The sequence below is a fragment of the Heloderma suspectum genome, chromosome 1 (assembly GCF_057233095.1).
Source record: "Heloderma suspectum isolate Gila_16-S chromosome 1, 16-S_ref, whole genome shotgun sequence".
NCBI lineage: Eukaryota > Metazoa > Chordata > Lepidosauria > Squamata > Helodermatidae > Heloderma > Heloderma suspectum.
In genome coordinates, this window is record NC_139458.1 from 435,353,291 (window position 1) to 435,368,341 (window position 15,051).

At 47.0% G+C, this 15,051-nt stretch overlaps 1 protein-coding gene across 5 annotated transcripts in view; it reads left to right on the top strand.

Moving 5' to 3' along the window:
• KIF13B (kinesin family member 13B) overlaps nt 1-15,051 on the top strand; it is a 193,385-nt gene that overhangs the window by 89,665 nt on the left and 88,669 nt on the right. For all 5 annotated transcript variants that reach the window (XM_084829433.1, XM_084829429.1, XM_084829431.1 and 2 more), the window contains exons 11-13: nt 9,364-9,576; nt 11,491-11,601; nt 13,491-13,625. In XM_084829433.1, the coding sequence (XP_084685559.1) occupies nt 9,364-9,576; nt 11,491-11,601; nt 13,491-13,625 (459 nt within the window). The remainder of the gene's footprint in view (nt 1-9,363; nt 9,577-11,490; nt 11,602-13,490; nt 13,626-15,051) is intronic.

A 15,051-nucleotide genomic window follows, 5' to 3' on the forward strand; every position in this document is an offset into this window, starting at 1 on the left:
GGAACTGAAACAGAATGCTGGTTCCGACTGAAGCCCGGAGTGGATTCACTGCCCCACCTACATCGGAGCCACCAGCCTCCACTGCTAGTTGGGAGTCATATGACAGGCTCAAACTACACTTTAGGAACAAAGGAACCTGCCTAAAACAAGGTCAGACTAATTGTCTAACTAGCTCGATATTGTCTGCTTGGATTCCCCATCCTCTGACCGTTTAATTGGGGACACCAGGGATTGAACCTAGGACCTTCTGAATGCAAAGCAGGTGCTCGGTCATTGAGCTATAGACCCCCCACCCTTATGTCACATGGAGTTCTGCTTTTCTTTGCTCTGTGTCCCCGGCCCCGCCCCGCCCCTTAAACATCAGCCAGGAAAGAGGCAGAACAGGCAGGGAAGGGGTACTTAATGCTTTCCCCTCCGGTTTTCTTTCAACTCAAAATAATGCTCATTAGGTTTATGGGGGGGGGGTCACATGGAGTGGGGGGAGCTGTGGGGACTCTGCATCCTTGTCCCTTGTGGGAGAAAAAGCTGTTCGCAGACGGTGATTTTGAGCCGCAAAATGGCACTGCCTCCCTGCCTTGATGTTCTCTTCCTCTGCTCAGGACCACAGCCTGCCCAAGCTGGTTGATTGAGTATGAGTGTGTGTGAAAGCTTCAGAGAAAAGAAACACAGATGTCTGCACTAAGGTGTTTGAGCTTCCACCGCACCTTTGAACAGCTGTTGCCTCTGGGCTCGAGTGCAGCTCCTGCTCTTGGCAAAAAAGCAGGGATGGAGCAGGGAATCCACCTGGGAAATCACACACACTTTTGGCTCAAGCCTGCTAATGCCTGGTGTCATGTTTAAAATCCAAGTAAATACGATGAGTTATTTCTTTGTATCCTGGCACCAGTTTGGGCAGGGGTGGGGAGGAAAAAATATATCTGCATCTACAGTTCCTTTTGCTTTCTGCCAGTACTTCTGTATCACTGCCTAGTTGTGGTGAAGGGGCTTGCGTAACTCAGTGAAGCCATAAGCTATGCCATGCAGGGCCACCCAAGACAGACAGGTCATGGCGGAGAGTTCTGACAAAATGTGGTCCACTGGAGAAGGAAATGGCAACCCACTCCAGTTTCCTGCCAAGAAAACCGCATGGAATGTATCACAAGGCTAAAAGAGATGACGCCGGAAGATGAGCCCCTCAGGTCGGAAGGTGTCCAATATACTATTGGGGAAGAGCAGAGGGAATTTCCAAGTAGTGCCAGAAAGAGTGAAACGGCTGGGCCAAAGCCAAAAGGACACTCAGCTGTGAATGTGTCTGGTGGTGAAAAGAAAGTCCGATGCTGTGAAGAACAATATTGTTTAGGAACCTGGAATGTAAGATCAATGAATCAAGGTAAGCTAGAGGTGGTCAAACATGAGATGGCAAGATTGAACATCGACATCTTGGGAATCAGCGAACTAAAATGGACAAGCATGGGCGAATTTAATTCAGGTGACCATCATATCTACTACTGTGGGCAAGAATCCCATAGAAGAAATGGAGTAGCACTCATAGTCAACAAAAGGGTGGGAAAAGCAGTACTGGGGTACAATCTCAAAAACGACAGAATGATCTCAGTACGAATCCAAGGCAAACCATTCAACATCACAGTAATTCAAGTCTATGCCCCAACCACTGATGCCGAAGAAGCTGAGGTTGATCGGTTCTATGAAGACCTACAACACCTTCTAGAACTAACACCAAAAAAAGATGTCCTCTTCATCATAGGGGATTGGAATGCTAAAGTAGGAAGTCAAGAAATCACCGGGATAAGAGGCAAGCATGGCCTTGGTGTACAAAATGAAGCAGGACAAAGGCTCATAGAGTTTTGCCAAGAGAACACGCTGATCATAGCAAACGCTCTTTTCCAACCGCACAAGAGGCGACTCTACACATGGACATCACCAGATGGTCAATATCGAAATCAGATTGATTATGTCCTTTGCAGTCAAAGATGGAGAAGCTCTATACAGTCAGTAAAAACAAGACCTGGAGCTGACTGTGGCTCAGATCATGAGCTGCTTCTTGCAACATTTCGGCTTAAATTGAAACACGTAGGGAAAACCACTAAACCATTCAGGTATGACCTAAATCATATCCCTGATGAATATACAGTGGAGGTGAGGAATAGATTTCAGGGATTAGACCTGATAGACAGAGTGCCTGAGGAACGATGGACGGAGGTCCGTAACATTGTTCATGAGGCAGCAACTCAATCCATCCCAAAGAAAAAGAAATGCAAGAAAGCAAAGTGGCTGTCTGATGAGGCTTTACAAGTAGCCGACGAAAGAAGGGAAGAGAAAAGCAAGGGAGAAAGGGGAAGATATATCCAACTGAATGCAGAGTTCCAGAGAATAGCAAGGAGAGACAAGAAGGTCTTCTTAAATGAACAACACAAAGAAATCGAGGAAAACAACAGAATGGGAAAGACTAGAGATCTTTTCAAGAAAATCGGAGATCTCAAGGGAACGTTTTGTGCAAAGACGGGCATGATAAAGGGCAAAGATTATCAAAGATGAGATTAAGAAGAGGTGGCAAGAATACACAGAAGAACTATACAGGAAAGATCTGAATGTCCCTGATAGCCATGATAGTGCGGTCACTGAACATGAGCCGGACATCTTCGAGAGTGAAGTCAAGTGGGTCTTAGGAAGCATTAGTAACAACAAAGCTAGTGGAGATGACAGTCTTCCAGCTGAGCTATTTAAGATCCTAAAAGATGATGCTGTTAAAGTGCTGCACTCAATATGCCAACACATTTGGAACACTCAACAGTGGCCACAAGACTGGAAAAGGTCAGTTTACATTCCAATTCCAAAGAAGGGCAACGCCAAAGAGTGTTCAAACTACCGCACAATTGCGCTCATTTCACATGCCAGCAAGGTGATGCTCAAAATCCTACAAGCTAGGCTTCAGCAGCATGTGAACCAAGAACTACCGGAAGTACAAGCTGGGTTTCGAAGAGGCAAAGGAACTAGAGATCAAATCGCCAACATTCACTGCATCATGGAGAAAGCAAGAGAATTCCGGAAAAATGTCTATTTCTGCTTCATTGACTATACTAAAGCCTTTGATTGTGTGGATCACAACAAACTGTGGCAAATTCTGAAAGAGATGGGAGTACCAGACCACCTTACCTGTCTCCTGAGAAACCTGTACAAGGGACAAGAAGCAACAGTAAGAACCGGACATGGAACAACCGATTGGTTCCAAAATGGGAAAGGAGTACGACAAGGCTGTATATTGTCGCCCTGCTTATTTAATTTATATGCAGAGTACATCATGACAAACGCGGGGTTGGATGAATCACAGGTCGGAATTAAGATTGCTGGGAGAATTATCAACAACCTCAGATACGCAGACGATACCACCCTAATGGCAGAAAGCGAAGAGGATGTAAAGAGCCTCTTGTTGAGGGTGAAAGTGGAGAGTGCCAAAGCTGGTTTGAAACTCAACATTAAAAAAACTCAGATCATGGCATCTGGCCCCATCACTTCCTGGCGTATAGAAGGAGAAGCAATGGAAGCAGTGACAGATTTTATTTTCTTGGGCTCCAAGATCACCGCAGACGGTGACTGTAGCCATGAAATTAAAAGACGCTTGCTCCTTGGGAGGAAAGCTATGGCAAACCTAGACAGCATAGTAAGAAGCAGAGACATCACCTTGCCGACAAAGATTCATATTATCAAAGGTATGGTTTTCCCAGTAGCAACGTATGGCTGTGAGAGCTGGACTATAAGGAAGGCTGAGCGCCGAAGAATGGATGCTTTCGAACTGTGGTGCTGGAGAAGACTCTTACGAGTCCCCTGAACTGCAAGGAGGTCAAATCAGTCCATCCTAAAGGAAATCAACCCTGAGTGCTCATTGGAAGGACCGATACTGAAGCTGAAGCTCCAATATTTTGGCCACCTAATGCGAAGAGAAAACACCCTGGAAAAGACCCTGATGCTGGGAAAAATTGAAGGCAAAAGGAGAAGGGGACGGCAGGGGATGAGATGGCTAGATAGCATCACCGATGCAATGAATATGAACTTGAGCACACTCCGGGAGAGAGCGGAGGACAGGAAGGCCTGGCGTGCTATGGTCCATGGGGTCACGAAGAGTCGGACACGACTTAACGACTGAACAACAACAACAATAATTACCTGCCTCAGATATTTCATTTGTGTTGTGAATTTATCCCCTGTTCAAAGGTGAAATCTTGGACAACTTTCGATTACAGGCCCTAGGAATCCTGGTTCTCCGTTGTGTTTATCTTTTCTGGACTTTCCCTGATCCTGAATATTTGCCCAGGCTTCTTGCAAAACTGCAGCTTCCATTATTTCCTTATTGTATTGATTTGTTTTACACTTTTTATTTTAGAATTTGTGCCCTGTTACATGCCTCCAAGGAGGCTTTGGACAGCTTACAACATGGTAAATGCAACAATTAGTCAAGCGGGGCCTTCACAGCAGTGTCAGCCCACTATGGAATTCCTTATTCTGGGAAAGCTCGTATGGCAGCTTTAAGGGAAATGGGGACAACCTTTTTATTTCCCCCAGTGAGGAAGGTGTTGGTGAGAAGGTTTTGAATGGCTATCGTGTATGCTGCTCAATGTTTTATGCTTAAGCATTTCAAGAGTATCCCTGTTTTTGGTTCTAGCATTAAACATTAATTTTAATCAAGCTAAAACCAAAAACAAAACACAGCATTGAGACAAATAAGCATAAAACAAGGGAACGCCCTTCGATGTGGCTGCTTAAACCTTCTCATCAGCAAATCCCCCACCCTCGCATACACCAGCCACCACTTGCAAGAATAAAAATGTCTTCGTCTTTTCCCTAAAACCTGTGATGGAGTTGTTGATCCTCTGAGTTTTCCCATAATGAGGAGTTCCATAACAGGAGTGCTGTTACTGGAAAGGCCCTGCTCCTGGACCCTACTAGTCTAATTGCAGCTGAACACAAGATTCAGAGCTCTTAGTGTTTGGGAGGTTGGCATGGGAGAAGACATTTCTTAAGGCTGGGTGTCCCACGTGGTGCCCATGAGCACGCAGACTCTTCCCTTGGTGCTTGCAGGTTCCCTGCCTCTCCTGATTTTTATTGTACTTCTTAAGATCTTTTCCTCTTAATCTTTGTAACTGGGAGTCTGGCGTGCGGCAAAGTGCTGCCCTCCAGCACAATATTTATTGGTGTTCTAAAGGGTTTTTTTGTGTTGTCGAGCTCAGACCTCTGCCGTGTACCTAGGTTCTCGGCCAGGTTACTTTTCTTTCAGTCTCACCAGTTTGCCTTCTGAAAAATGAGTGTTATGTGACTGGCCATCCCCACCATGATAGCCATTTTATGAACGAGCAAGTCACTCTCTGCAGCAGTCATCTTGTGGATTTTTGAGAGAGTTGTCGGCACTCTCACTTCTTCCCACCAACCCAAAAAGGTTGGGGATTCTGGGCCAGAGGCCAATCAGAGCTTTAAAGGTCAGAACCAACGGTTAACTCTGTTTAGGTTTGTGTGGCATGTTATGTATTTTTTGTCTAACATCAGCAGCCTACGGCAGGGGTGGGCAGAAAGTAGATCTCCAGATGGTTCGGACTTCAACTCCAAGCATTCCTGACCATTGGCCATGCTGGCAGGGGCTTCTGGGAATTGAACTCTAAAACATCTGGAGGTATACCTTCTGCCCACCCCTGGCCTACACCGAGCATGTATGGGCTGTACACCTTCCCTGTGGGAGAGCTGGTGTGGCTTAGTGGCTGCTCCTATGAGTGGTGATCCAGTTCTGATCTTACTTCTGCTATCAGCTTAGAAAGGACTAAGGCCAGGATCTCTTCTCGATCATCCCAGAGTGCAGGACTTGGAATAATGGGCTCAAGTTATAGGAAGCCAGATTCCGGCTGAACATCAGCACAAAACTTCCTAACTGTTAGAGCAATATGACAATGGAACCAATTACCCAGGGAGGTGGTGGGCTCTCCCACACTGGAGGCATTTAAGATGAGGCTGGGCAGCCATCTGTCGGGGATGCTCTGACTTGGATTCCTGCATTGAGCAGGGGGCCTTGTAGGCCCCTTCCAACCCTACTATTCTATGATTCTATGAATTCTGGTGATATACCAGAACCGGGGAGGACATCTATGCAATCCTGCATCCCAGCCCCTAAGTTCTGGTTAAGTTGTACGTCTGAACCACTGTTTTCTCCGCCCTATAATGTAGCAACAATACTAGTTTACCTTGCAGAGCTGATGCAAGGACTACTAGGATTATGTCCTTGAAGCATTTTGAATCTTTGGAGTCTGCTAGATAAAAGCTTATTATGATTACTACCATTACTGCAGCGGATGTAAACACTTTAATTTATATCTCGCCCTTCCTCTTAAAAGGTGCACTTCCTAAGGTTATCTTCCCTTTGCCCTCATCCTCTTGAGGGAGGTTCAGCTGATAATCATTCGCCTCAGGTTTGAACCTGAGGTTCCCACATCTAAATCAGACATTCTCGTCACTACGCCCTGGCCTTAATAAGGGTTGTTATGAAAATCTCAAATTCACCACAACAATTAGGAGTGATGCAAAAACATAGATTAAAAACTATGTTAATGATGCCTGGTGGCAGTTCATGACCTAGATTTTGTAGGCTGCTTAAAGTATGTTTTTCCAGCCCAGCAGAGGCTGATGGGTCGGATTTCGGCGGGGTTGTCAGAACCAGCCAGGACTCTAAAGGAGCAACTCAAGGTGCTGAACCTATTTTGGGGAAAGGCTTCAGCACCATGGATAGCTCCTTTAGAGTCCTGGTGGGTTCTGACTGAAACCCAGAATCGGAGCCACCAGCCTCCACTGCCTGCACCTTGTTTAGGCTATCACATCTCTCTCTCTCTCCCCCCCCCCCCGCCCCCCACCAAGATACCTGCCTGTCCTGCGGTAGATCAAGTCTTGGCAGTTTGCAAGCAAATACAGGGAGCGATGCAATAGAATAGTCAAGTTGGTGAGCAAATGGTCAGGCACACATGTTTCAGTCCAAGGAAGTTTAGGCTAAGGCAGGAGTGGTCAGAATCCAGGTAGAGGTCGGAGCGCAGGCAGGCAGGCAGGCAGTAAGGATCAAGCAGCAGCAGGAGTAGTCAAGGTAGCAAGCCAGAGGTCAAACACAGTCAGACATGTTACACAGACCAGAAGCAGGGTCATTAGGCAGGTCAGAACGTCAGTAAACAGAGCATTAATCACAGGACACAGTTCAGGAGGCAAGGCACACGGCAGAGGCTGGATGGACCAAGTTGTTCCAACACTGGCTGGATTTCTAGTGAAGGCTTTTGAGCCCAAAGCCAGCTGGGCCCCACCCAGAGCTCAGCAGCAGCGATCAGAGCTCCCTTTCCAGAGCCTACTCCTGAGGAGTCCCTTTCTCCTGAGGAGACCTTTTCTGGAGGCGGGCACTCCTTCGCACGGGGGCCCTGCTAGCCTGTCGCTTGAGGCGACAACGCTTCCGGGGGTCAGGGGGCAGCTCAGCCTCCACTTCAGAGGCAGAGCCCCTCACTCCTGACAGGGATGGCCCGGCAGCCACTTCCCCTGAGGGCTCAGACTCCTGTGGGTCTGGTGGCAGTCCTTGGTCTGGGGCCCGCTGGGCTTCTGGGGCCTCCAGCTCCTCCTCTAAGGAGAACTCCTCCAGTTGGGGCATGACACTACCTCATTTCTCCTGCCAAAGTAGTTCAGGTGGGAGGCAGCGAAGCTCAGGGCTAAAGCACTTGCTTTGCATGCAGAAATTCCCAGGTTCCATCCCTCGCCTCTCCGTTTCAAAGCAGCAGGGAAGTCCCTCCTCTGCCGGAAGCCCTGGAGAACCACCGCCAGCCAGAGAAGATGGCCCTGGGTTAGGTGGACGAAGAGTCTGACCTGGTAAAAGCAGGCATCCTGTGTGTGGCGTAGACTTGCTACTTCAAGTCTTAGCGTATATTTTAGAGCAGGGGTGGTGACCTGCAGCCCTGCAGATGTTCTTGGACTCCAGCTCCTATTGACCCTACCCAGCATGGCTAGTGGTCAGGGATGATGGGAGTTGTAGTCATGTTCCCCACCCCTGCATGTTCCCCACCCCTGTTTTAGAGCAGGCAGCATGCATCATGCTTCCGAGGAGCATCAAAAAAAGGTACAGGAAAGGTAAGGCATTTGAGTCATCCAAGAAACATTTTGTGGAAGACGTTGGCTCGGCCAGAAAGATGTGCAGTAGCTAGAAGGATGAGCTACCAAAGGCCCAATCCTATGCATGTTTAGACAGAAAAAGGTCCTGCAACTCCCAGCATGCCACAACCAGCCATAGAGACAGTATACCTCTCAAGTACGAGATGCTGCGGGCAAATAACTGGGAAGGGTGGCTGCCTCCAGGTCTGTGGGGAGTAGGGATGGGCGAACGAGTGATGCTTGGGATTGTTAGGATTCTCTGAACATGGTCTCACTGCTTGTCTCCTGACTATTCCCTCTCGCATTTGTGCTTGCTTTGTGCGAACAGGAGGTTTGAGCAAATGTCCCCAAATTTGCGCAGATGTTCCAAATTTGCGCAAATTTCCTCCATAAAGTGGGACTGATTCAGTCTACTGAGGAAATCTATGCAAATTAGGAAATTTGCGCAAATCGAATTGGGGATCAAGAACAAGAAGAATGCGAGCACATGTACGACAACTGGTGATTATTTTTGGCAGACTGCTCATGTTCGAGCCTTCCAACAGGGCATGCTTGCACATTTTTGAGCAAAAACGAAATTCTCATACATCTCTGGTGAAGAGGGCCACCAACCTGGGCGGCTTTAAGAGGGGATTGGACAAATTTATGAAGGACGCAGCTATCAGTGGCTACTAGTCTTGAAGGATGTATATTGCAATGCATATTGCATATTGCAAATGTATATTGCAAGGATGCATATTGCCTCCGCTATCAGTGGAGTGTGCCTCTCAATACCAGTTGGGGGTGGAAGAATTGTATAGAATCGTACTTGTGTCCAATTTCTGGTCTTCCCAGAGGCATCAGATGGCTTCTGTGTGAACAGAATGCTAGACTAAATAGGCCCTTGGTGTGATCCAGCAGGACGCTTTGTACGTTTTGCTTGTGAGCACCCAGTGGTATCTGGCTGGTCACTACTGGGAAAAGAATGCTGGACCAGTTGGAGTGATTGAACAGGGCTCTTCTTATGTTCGAAGCAGGGAAGCATAGACAGTTTTGCAGTAGGGGAGATATATGGAAGGTCGTTGCTGTTCAGATAGAAATCACTTCTTCGGTTGCTTACTGTGTGCAGAAAAATGCAAACGAAGGGGAAAGTTCTGACTTGGAGCCACCTACTCGCTTGTCCATCACGAGTGTTCAGAATGTCCCAAATTCTTACTCCTTGATGTCACTTCCCAGGACAGCCTTGGTGGCAACAGCAAGACTGCTATGGTTGCTACAGTCAGCCCAGCGGCGGATAATTACGACGAGACCCTTTCCACACTGAGGTACGCTGACCGGGCCAAGAACATCGTGAACCACGCCGTGGTGAATGAGGACCCCAATGCCCGGATCATCCGAGAACTGCGGGAGGAAGTGGAGAAACTCAGGGAACAGCTCACCAAAGCAGAGGTGTGTCTTGCCATTTAGGATTTCCCCGGGCTGCAGCACCAAGTCCACCGGTTAGATTCACTGAATTTAAAAATCTTTGGATGGATTCTCCCACACCTACCCCAAACATTTAATCTGGTAGCAGGTTTTGCAAAGAAATGTAATTACTTAAAAACCACTTGGCCATGTCCTCTTAGAGGCATTCCTCTTTCTCATGCAGGAGAGGATGTCTCTTCTTTGGCTCCTGCTGAGATGAAGGCATGCATCTTTTAAAACTTGTGTTATTTTCCTTCACTTTATTCCTATGCAAATGCATGCAAAACTCAGACACTTTTGAGCAGCTAAGTTTTCCTGAATTGGGCAACAGCCCTCTAATTTATGTCTTAATTAAAGAGCTGCCATAAAGTTGTTGTTCTAAGCAGGCCTCTCGGGTGTCCCTCGTGGGGCATTTTGGAGTTTTGTTTTTCTTCTTGGAAAGCAGCTCCACGTGTCCTAATTGACAGTTCAAAGTCTGTCCCTGCTGATACCTATCAACATGGTTGATCCCTACACAAGGGAATTGGGTGAGCCATGAGACATTTGGAGTTCCTGCACACCGAGAACTATTTCAGAGAGATGCTTTTAAGGCTGTGTCCACACCAGCTAGTTTCTTTCCAGGTCAAGTAGGGGTATGTTTGTCAAGTAGGGGTAAGTGTCTGAGTTTTTCTCTTTACCCTGATAAATTGGAAGGCCCATAGCTCGAGCGTATGCACTGGAGGCAAAACATCCCGGGTTTAATCCCGGCAGGGTCGGGAAAGACTCTAGCCTGAGTCCCTGGATAGCCACTGCCAGTCAGTGTAGACCTGTGAGGTGCAGTGATTGGAGTGTTGGACTGGGTCTGGGGAGACCCGGATTCTAGTCCCCACTCGGCCATGAAGCTCAGCAGGTGACTTTGGCTCAGTCGCTGATTCGCAGCCTAACCTACCTTACAGGGTTGTTGTGAGAATAAAATGGAGAGGAGGAAGACCATGTGAGCCACCTTGGGTTCCTTGCAAGAGGAAAGAGGCGGGATATAAATGTAATAATAAAATAATAAATACAAATAAAATCATCCCTAACTGTTGGGGCACACACACAAGTAGCTGCACAGGAGTTTACGTGCAAGTAAGAATCCCATTATTAGAACGGTTGCCAGGGCAGGGCTCCGGCCAGCTTCCCTGCATATTCACCCTCCACTGCTCCCGCTGTGTCTGTTCGCAAAAGGAAGGGCTGCAGCTTGCTCCTTCACCTGCCCCTCGCAAGCAAGGGAGGCGTCTGCAGCCCTTCTGCTCAAGCTGCAGTCTGTGAATCTTGGTGTGAGAAACAGCGGCAGCGTGTTCTTCCCCTTTGGCTTCATTCCCAGCAGAAACAGTTGCAAAGAAGGGGTGCAGCATGCCGCTCATACCATGAAAGCTAAATGGATCTTGCGGGTTCAGAGGCAGGCTACCACTGAATATCTGTTGCTGGCTGGCCTTTAGGCCCTGCTGGTGGGCTTCCCAGAAGTCTCTATCTGGGCATTGTGGAAAATGGATGGAGCAGGGCTCTTGCATTCTTAGGAGAACCAGCAAGCAACAGCGTCCTCCCCGCTCCTGTGTAGCAGATCAACTGATTCCAATATCCTCATAATTAAAATACTGAGACTAGGTTATCTCCTGCCATGTTATATCTGGTTTCCCTCTACTAATCAAATCCGGTGCTAAAACGCTGAGCTAGAAGAGCGGGCAAGCTTTTTCCATGTAGGTGCCCTCATCTCATGGATCATGCCTGCTGATTTCCTGAGCGCACCATCCATGGCTTGGTTTTCAGGAACTTGGATCACAACGATAAGAGAATTGGCAGCACATCAGACCTCAGCCAGTCAAGTTGCCCTTCCGAGGAGCATTCAATATTCCGCTTTCTCTCCCCACTGTTTTCTAGGCTATGAAATCTCCAGAACTGAAGGACCGTTTGGAAGAGTCCGAAAAACTCATCCAGGAAATGACTGTGACCTGGGAAGAGAAGCTACGGAAGACAGAGGAGATTGCACAGGTCTGCCTGTTTTGTTTTCAGGGTGGCTGGGAGCAAAATTGCAGGTGCTCCCACCATCAGATAAACCCTCCATGAGAGCTCTTGGTATTTATGGATAAGGGGGTCAATTTATGCTCCCTTAAGTGGGCTTTTCCTTAATTCCTGGGATGGTTGCTTCCAAAAGAGATTAATATTGCTGCTGTTGTTGCAAAAACAGCAAAGGGTCTGGTGATGCTTTAAAGACTAGTCTATTTATTATGGTATAAACTTTCATGGACTAGAGCCCATTTCACCAGATGCATGGAACATTAGCCTCAGTTGGCAGGTATATTTATACATGGGTAGAGAGGATGCTTCGTGCTGAGCTGAGGATAACACTTCATTTGTCTGAAGTGGATTCCAGCCCACACAAGCTTATGCCATGTAAAAGTACAGCAAAACATTGCTTTTCGTGCTAGCCTTTTTGGTGAGTGAAACTCCCAAAACACCACCTGTTCCATCTTTTGGATTATTTATTTATTGGTTAAATTTATATACATACAAATAAACAACTTTAAAACCACCATCAAAAGCTCAGTCCACACAGCTTCACTACAGGGGGAAAACAACACGATCTCGTATCATTCATCCAGAAGTTAATTGGATTATAGATGCTAATTGGAGAAGAGGTGGCACATCTTACCTTAGGGAGGAAGGGGGTTAGAACTCCGTAGAATTCAGTGGATAGTGATGAGAGAGCGTGTACCTGAAGATGGCCAGAAAACATGGGTCTGAGAGAAGATGCATGGGAATTCCTATAACTAGCTGCGTAAATGAGGTGTACAAAACTATACACAAGCTTCCTATAACTTCTTGAATATTGACAGAGCCGTTGCTTGTATAACTCTATACGTTTAGCCTGATTTTATATTTTTGCCATGTTTCACTGTTTTCAGAGCTAAGGTTTTTCAAGAGCTTTACCATAAGTCTTGGGTACGGGGAAAATGCAAAAGTCAGAAGAGGAGAAAACTGTGCTTATACAGTGTGAAGTCTAAAGATTAATTTTTGTAATAAAACAGGAGTTGTTTATTACAGATGCTTGGCTTTTCTCCAGCTTCTGTTTCAATTCCTCAAAAAGGAACAGTACAAACTTGTGCAAGGGTAATGCTTTGATTTAAAAAAAAATCTACTTCCATGGCAAGTAAGAGATTTGTTTTTTCACCCATGGCTTGTTGTCGGGTTAAAACTCTGGGTTGTTTGTCTCTCAACAACCCAGAGTTCTGGGTTCGGACTTCACATCAAACAACCCAGAAATGTCGCATTTCTGGGTTGTTGATTAAAGCTGATTGAAAGTGGGAGTGACAAGCATGCAGGAAGCAGCGTGCTCGCTCCCTCGCTTGTGGCCCTGCCAGTTCATGGGTTAAACAACCTATGAACTGCCATTACGTGTGAACCAGGTCGGTGTCTCATGTCTCAGTGTTATCCTTGGTGTCAGAATCTTATAAATTGTCAGGTTGCTACAAGACATTTCTGCATATTGCGTTGGCTTAAACATTTAGGGGCCCAGTTCCTCCATTGGCAGCTCACGAGGCACTACCAAATTGCTCCAGCTGGCTGAGCATTTGCCTCTTTGCTCGTCCTCTCTCCCTCCACCCTCCAGTAGCATCCCCCCTGCATGGTTCCCTGCTATACACAATGGCTGCTGTTGCTTCAGGCTTCACTGGTAGGTTTCCTTATATTCATGTGTAGAGGAAATGTGGCTAGGAATGGGGGTATGGCTGTAGCCACTCCAATTGCTGGATAGCTCCAGCCAGTCATAGGCTGCCCTGTCACCCACCCGGCCACCCCGCTTGGAGTCACATTAGCTTACAGTGTGGGAGAGCGTGGGCTTCAACATCTGTCTAATTAGGATTTTTGATCCTTTCGTGTAGGAGCGGCAGAAGCAGCTTGAAAGCCTGGGCATCTCTCTCCAGTCGTCTGGGATCAAAGTTGGCGACAACAAGTGTTTTCTGGTGAATCTGAATGCTGACCCTGCACTGAATGAACTTTTGGTCTACTATTTAAAGGTGAAATATGAGTCCATTTGCATAAGGTCATTTCAAAACAGCAACATAGTGCAGGCGTGAGGTGCTCATGGGAATTCATCTCAGGAGCCCTCCTGTAGAATCCACTGGCTATCAGAAGGTGGTCCAAACCCAACTTTTCAAAATCCACAGGTGGATTCTGGCATTTTTCTTATGGACCTCCGACACGGCTTCCTTTGCTTTGTGTGTGCCTTGGAGAAAGTCCACTTTTATAACCCCTAGGCTGTAATCCTATACTCATTTACCTTGGGAGTAAGCACCACTGTTCTCTGTGGTACTTACTTTTGAGTAGACATATGTTATGTTGCACTGTAAATTGATAAATGCTATTGACAGACACTAAGGATGTGTCCAAATCCATTGGTAGGTTTTATATATCTAAATAATATCACTTTTCTGTTATTAGAAACCTAACACCTGTACTGACCATCATTTAGTATTACATGTGCTCCAATTACAAATCGGGTTCCCTCATAAATATGCCTTGCAGACCTACTCCAAACTATGAATACAATCCAGTTAGGAAAAAAAATGCTATATAAATGATACATGTTCAAAGCGCTTCACGTGCATCCTCTTGAGCTTTCCTCACAATGGCCCTGTAGGTTAGGCCAATGTTACTATCCCCATTTTAGAGCTGGGATGGGGTAGAAGTGATCTGAGCTTATCTGAAATTTGAATCAGAGATGTCCTTGCTCACAACTTCTAAACACTGTTACGCGACTCCCTAGAATCTAAATCTTCCTTCATGTAAACCAGAGACTGCAACCATGGGTTGAAGCAGCTCTGCAAGCCATGGTTACAAGGGAACTGAGCTTGCATTCATCATGGTTTGTATCTGTGCATGTGTCAGGCCAAAGGATGGTGAATGCATAAAGCAGGGGGTACCACTTCAGAGACGAGGCTGCGGGAGCGCACAATTGTGAGGCTGGCTCCTGATCTACAAGCCATGGTTTCTCCCCTCTTCTCTAACTTGACGCCCTCCAGATGGTTTTGACTTCAGCTCCCATCAGCCCCAGCCACCCTGGCCAATGGTCAAGAACGCTGGGAGTTGTTGTCCAAAACAGCTGGGAGGCACCAGGTTGGAAGAAGCCTGTTTTATAGAGAACCAGCATTACACCCGCTCCTGGCCTCTTTCTGTTACAGTCACAGTTGCTCTCTTCTGTCTGATATCCCCTTAAAGGTTTGCAAGCTGCCCCTAGGCTTAAGCAAGGCCAGGAAGGTAATTCAAGAGCTGCCTCTTAAACAGGGAGAACTGATAACCTCGTTTATAGCGCAGGGCAGCACCCAGAAGAATGCAGGGCCCGGGGGCTGGCAGAACCCTTAGTCAACACTCCTCGCTTGCTGAGAAGCAACAAAAGGGCTGGCGTGAAGCTTTCTGAGTGGATCCAAAGCATTGCCAGGCGGT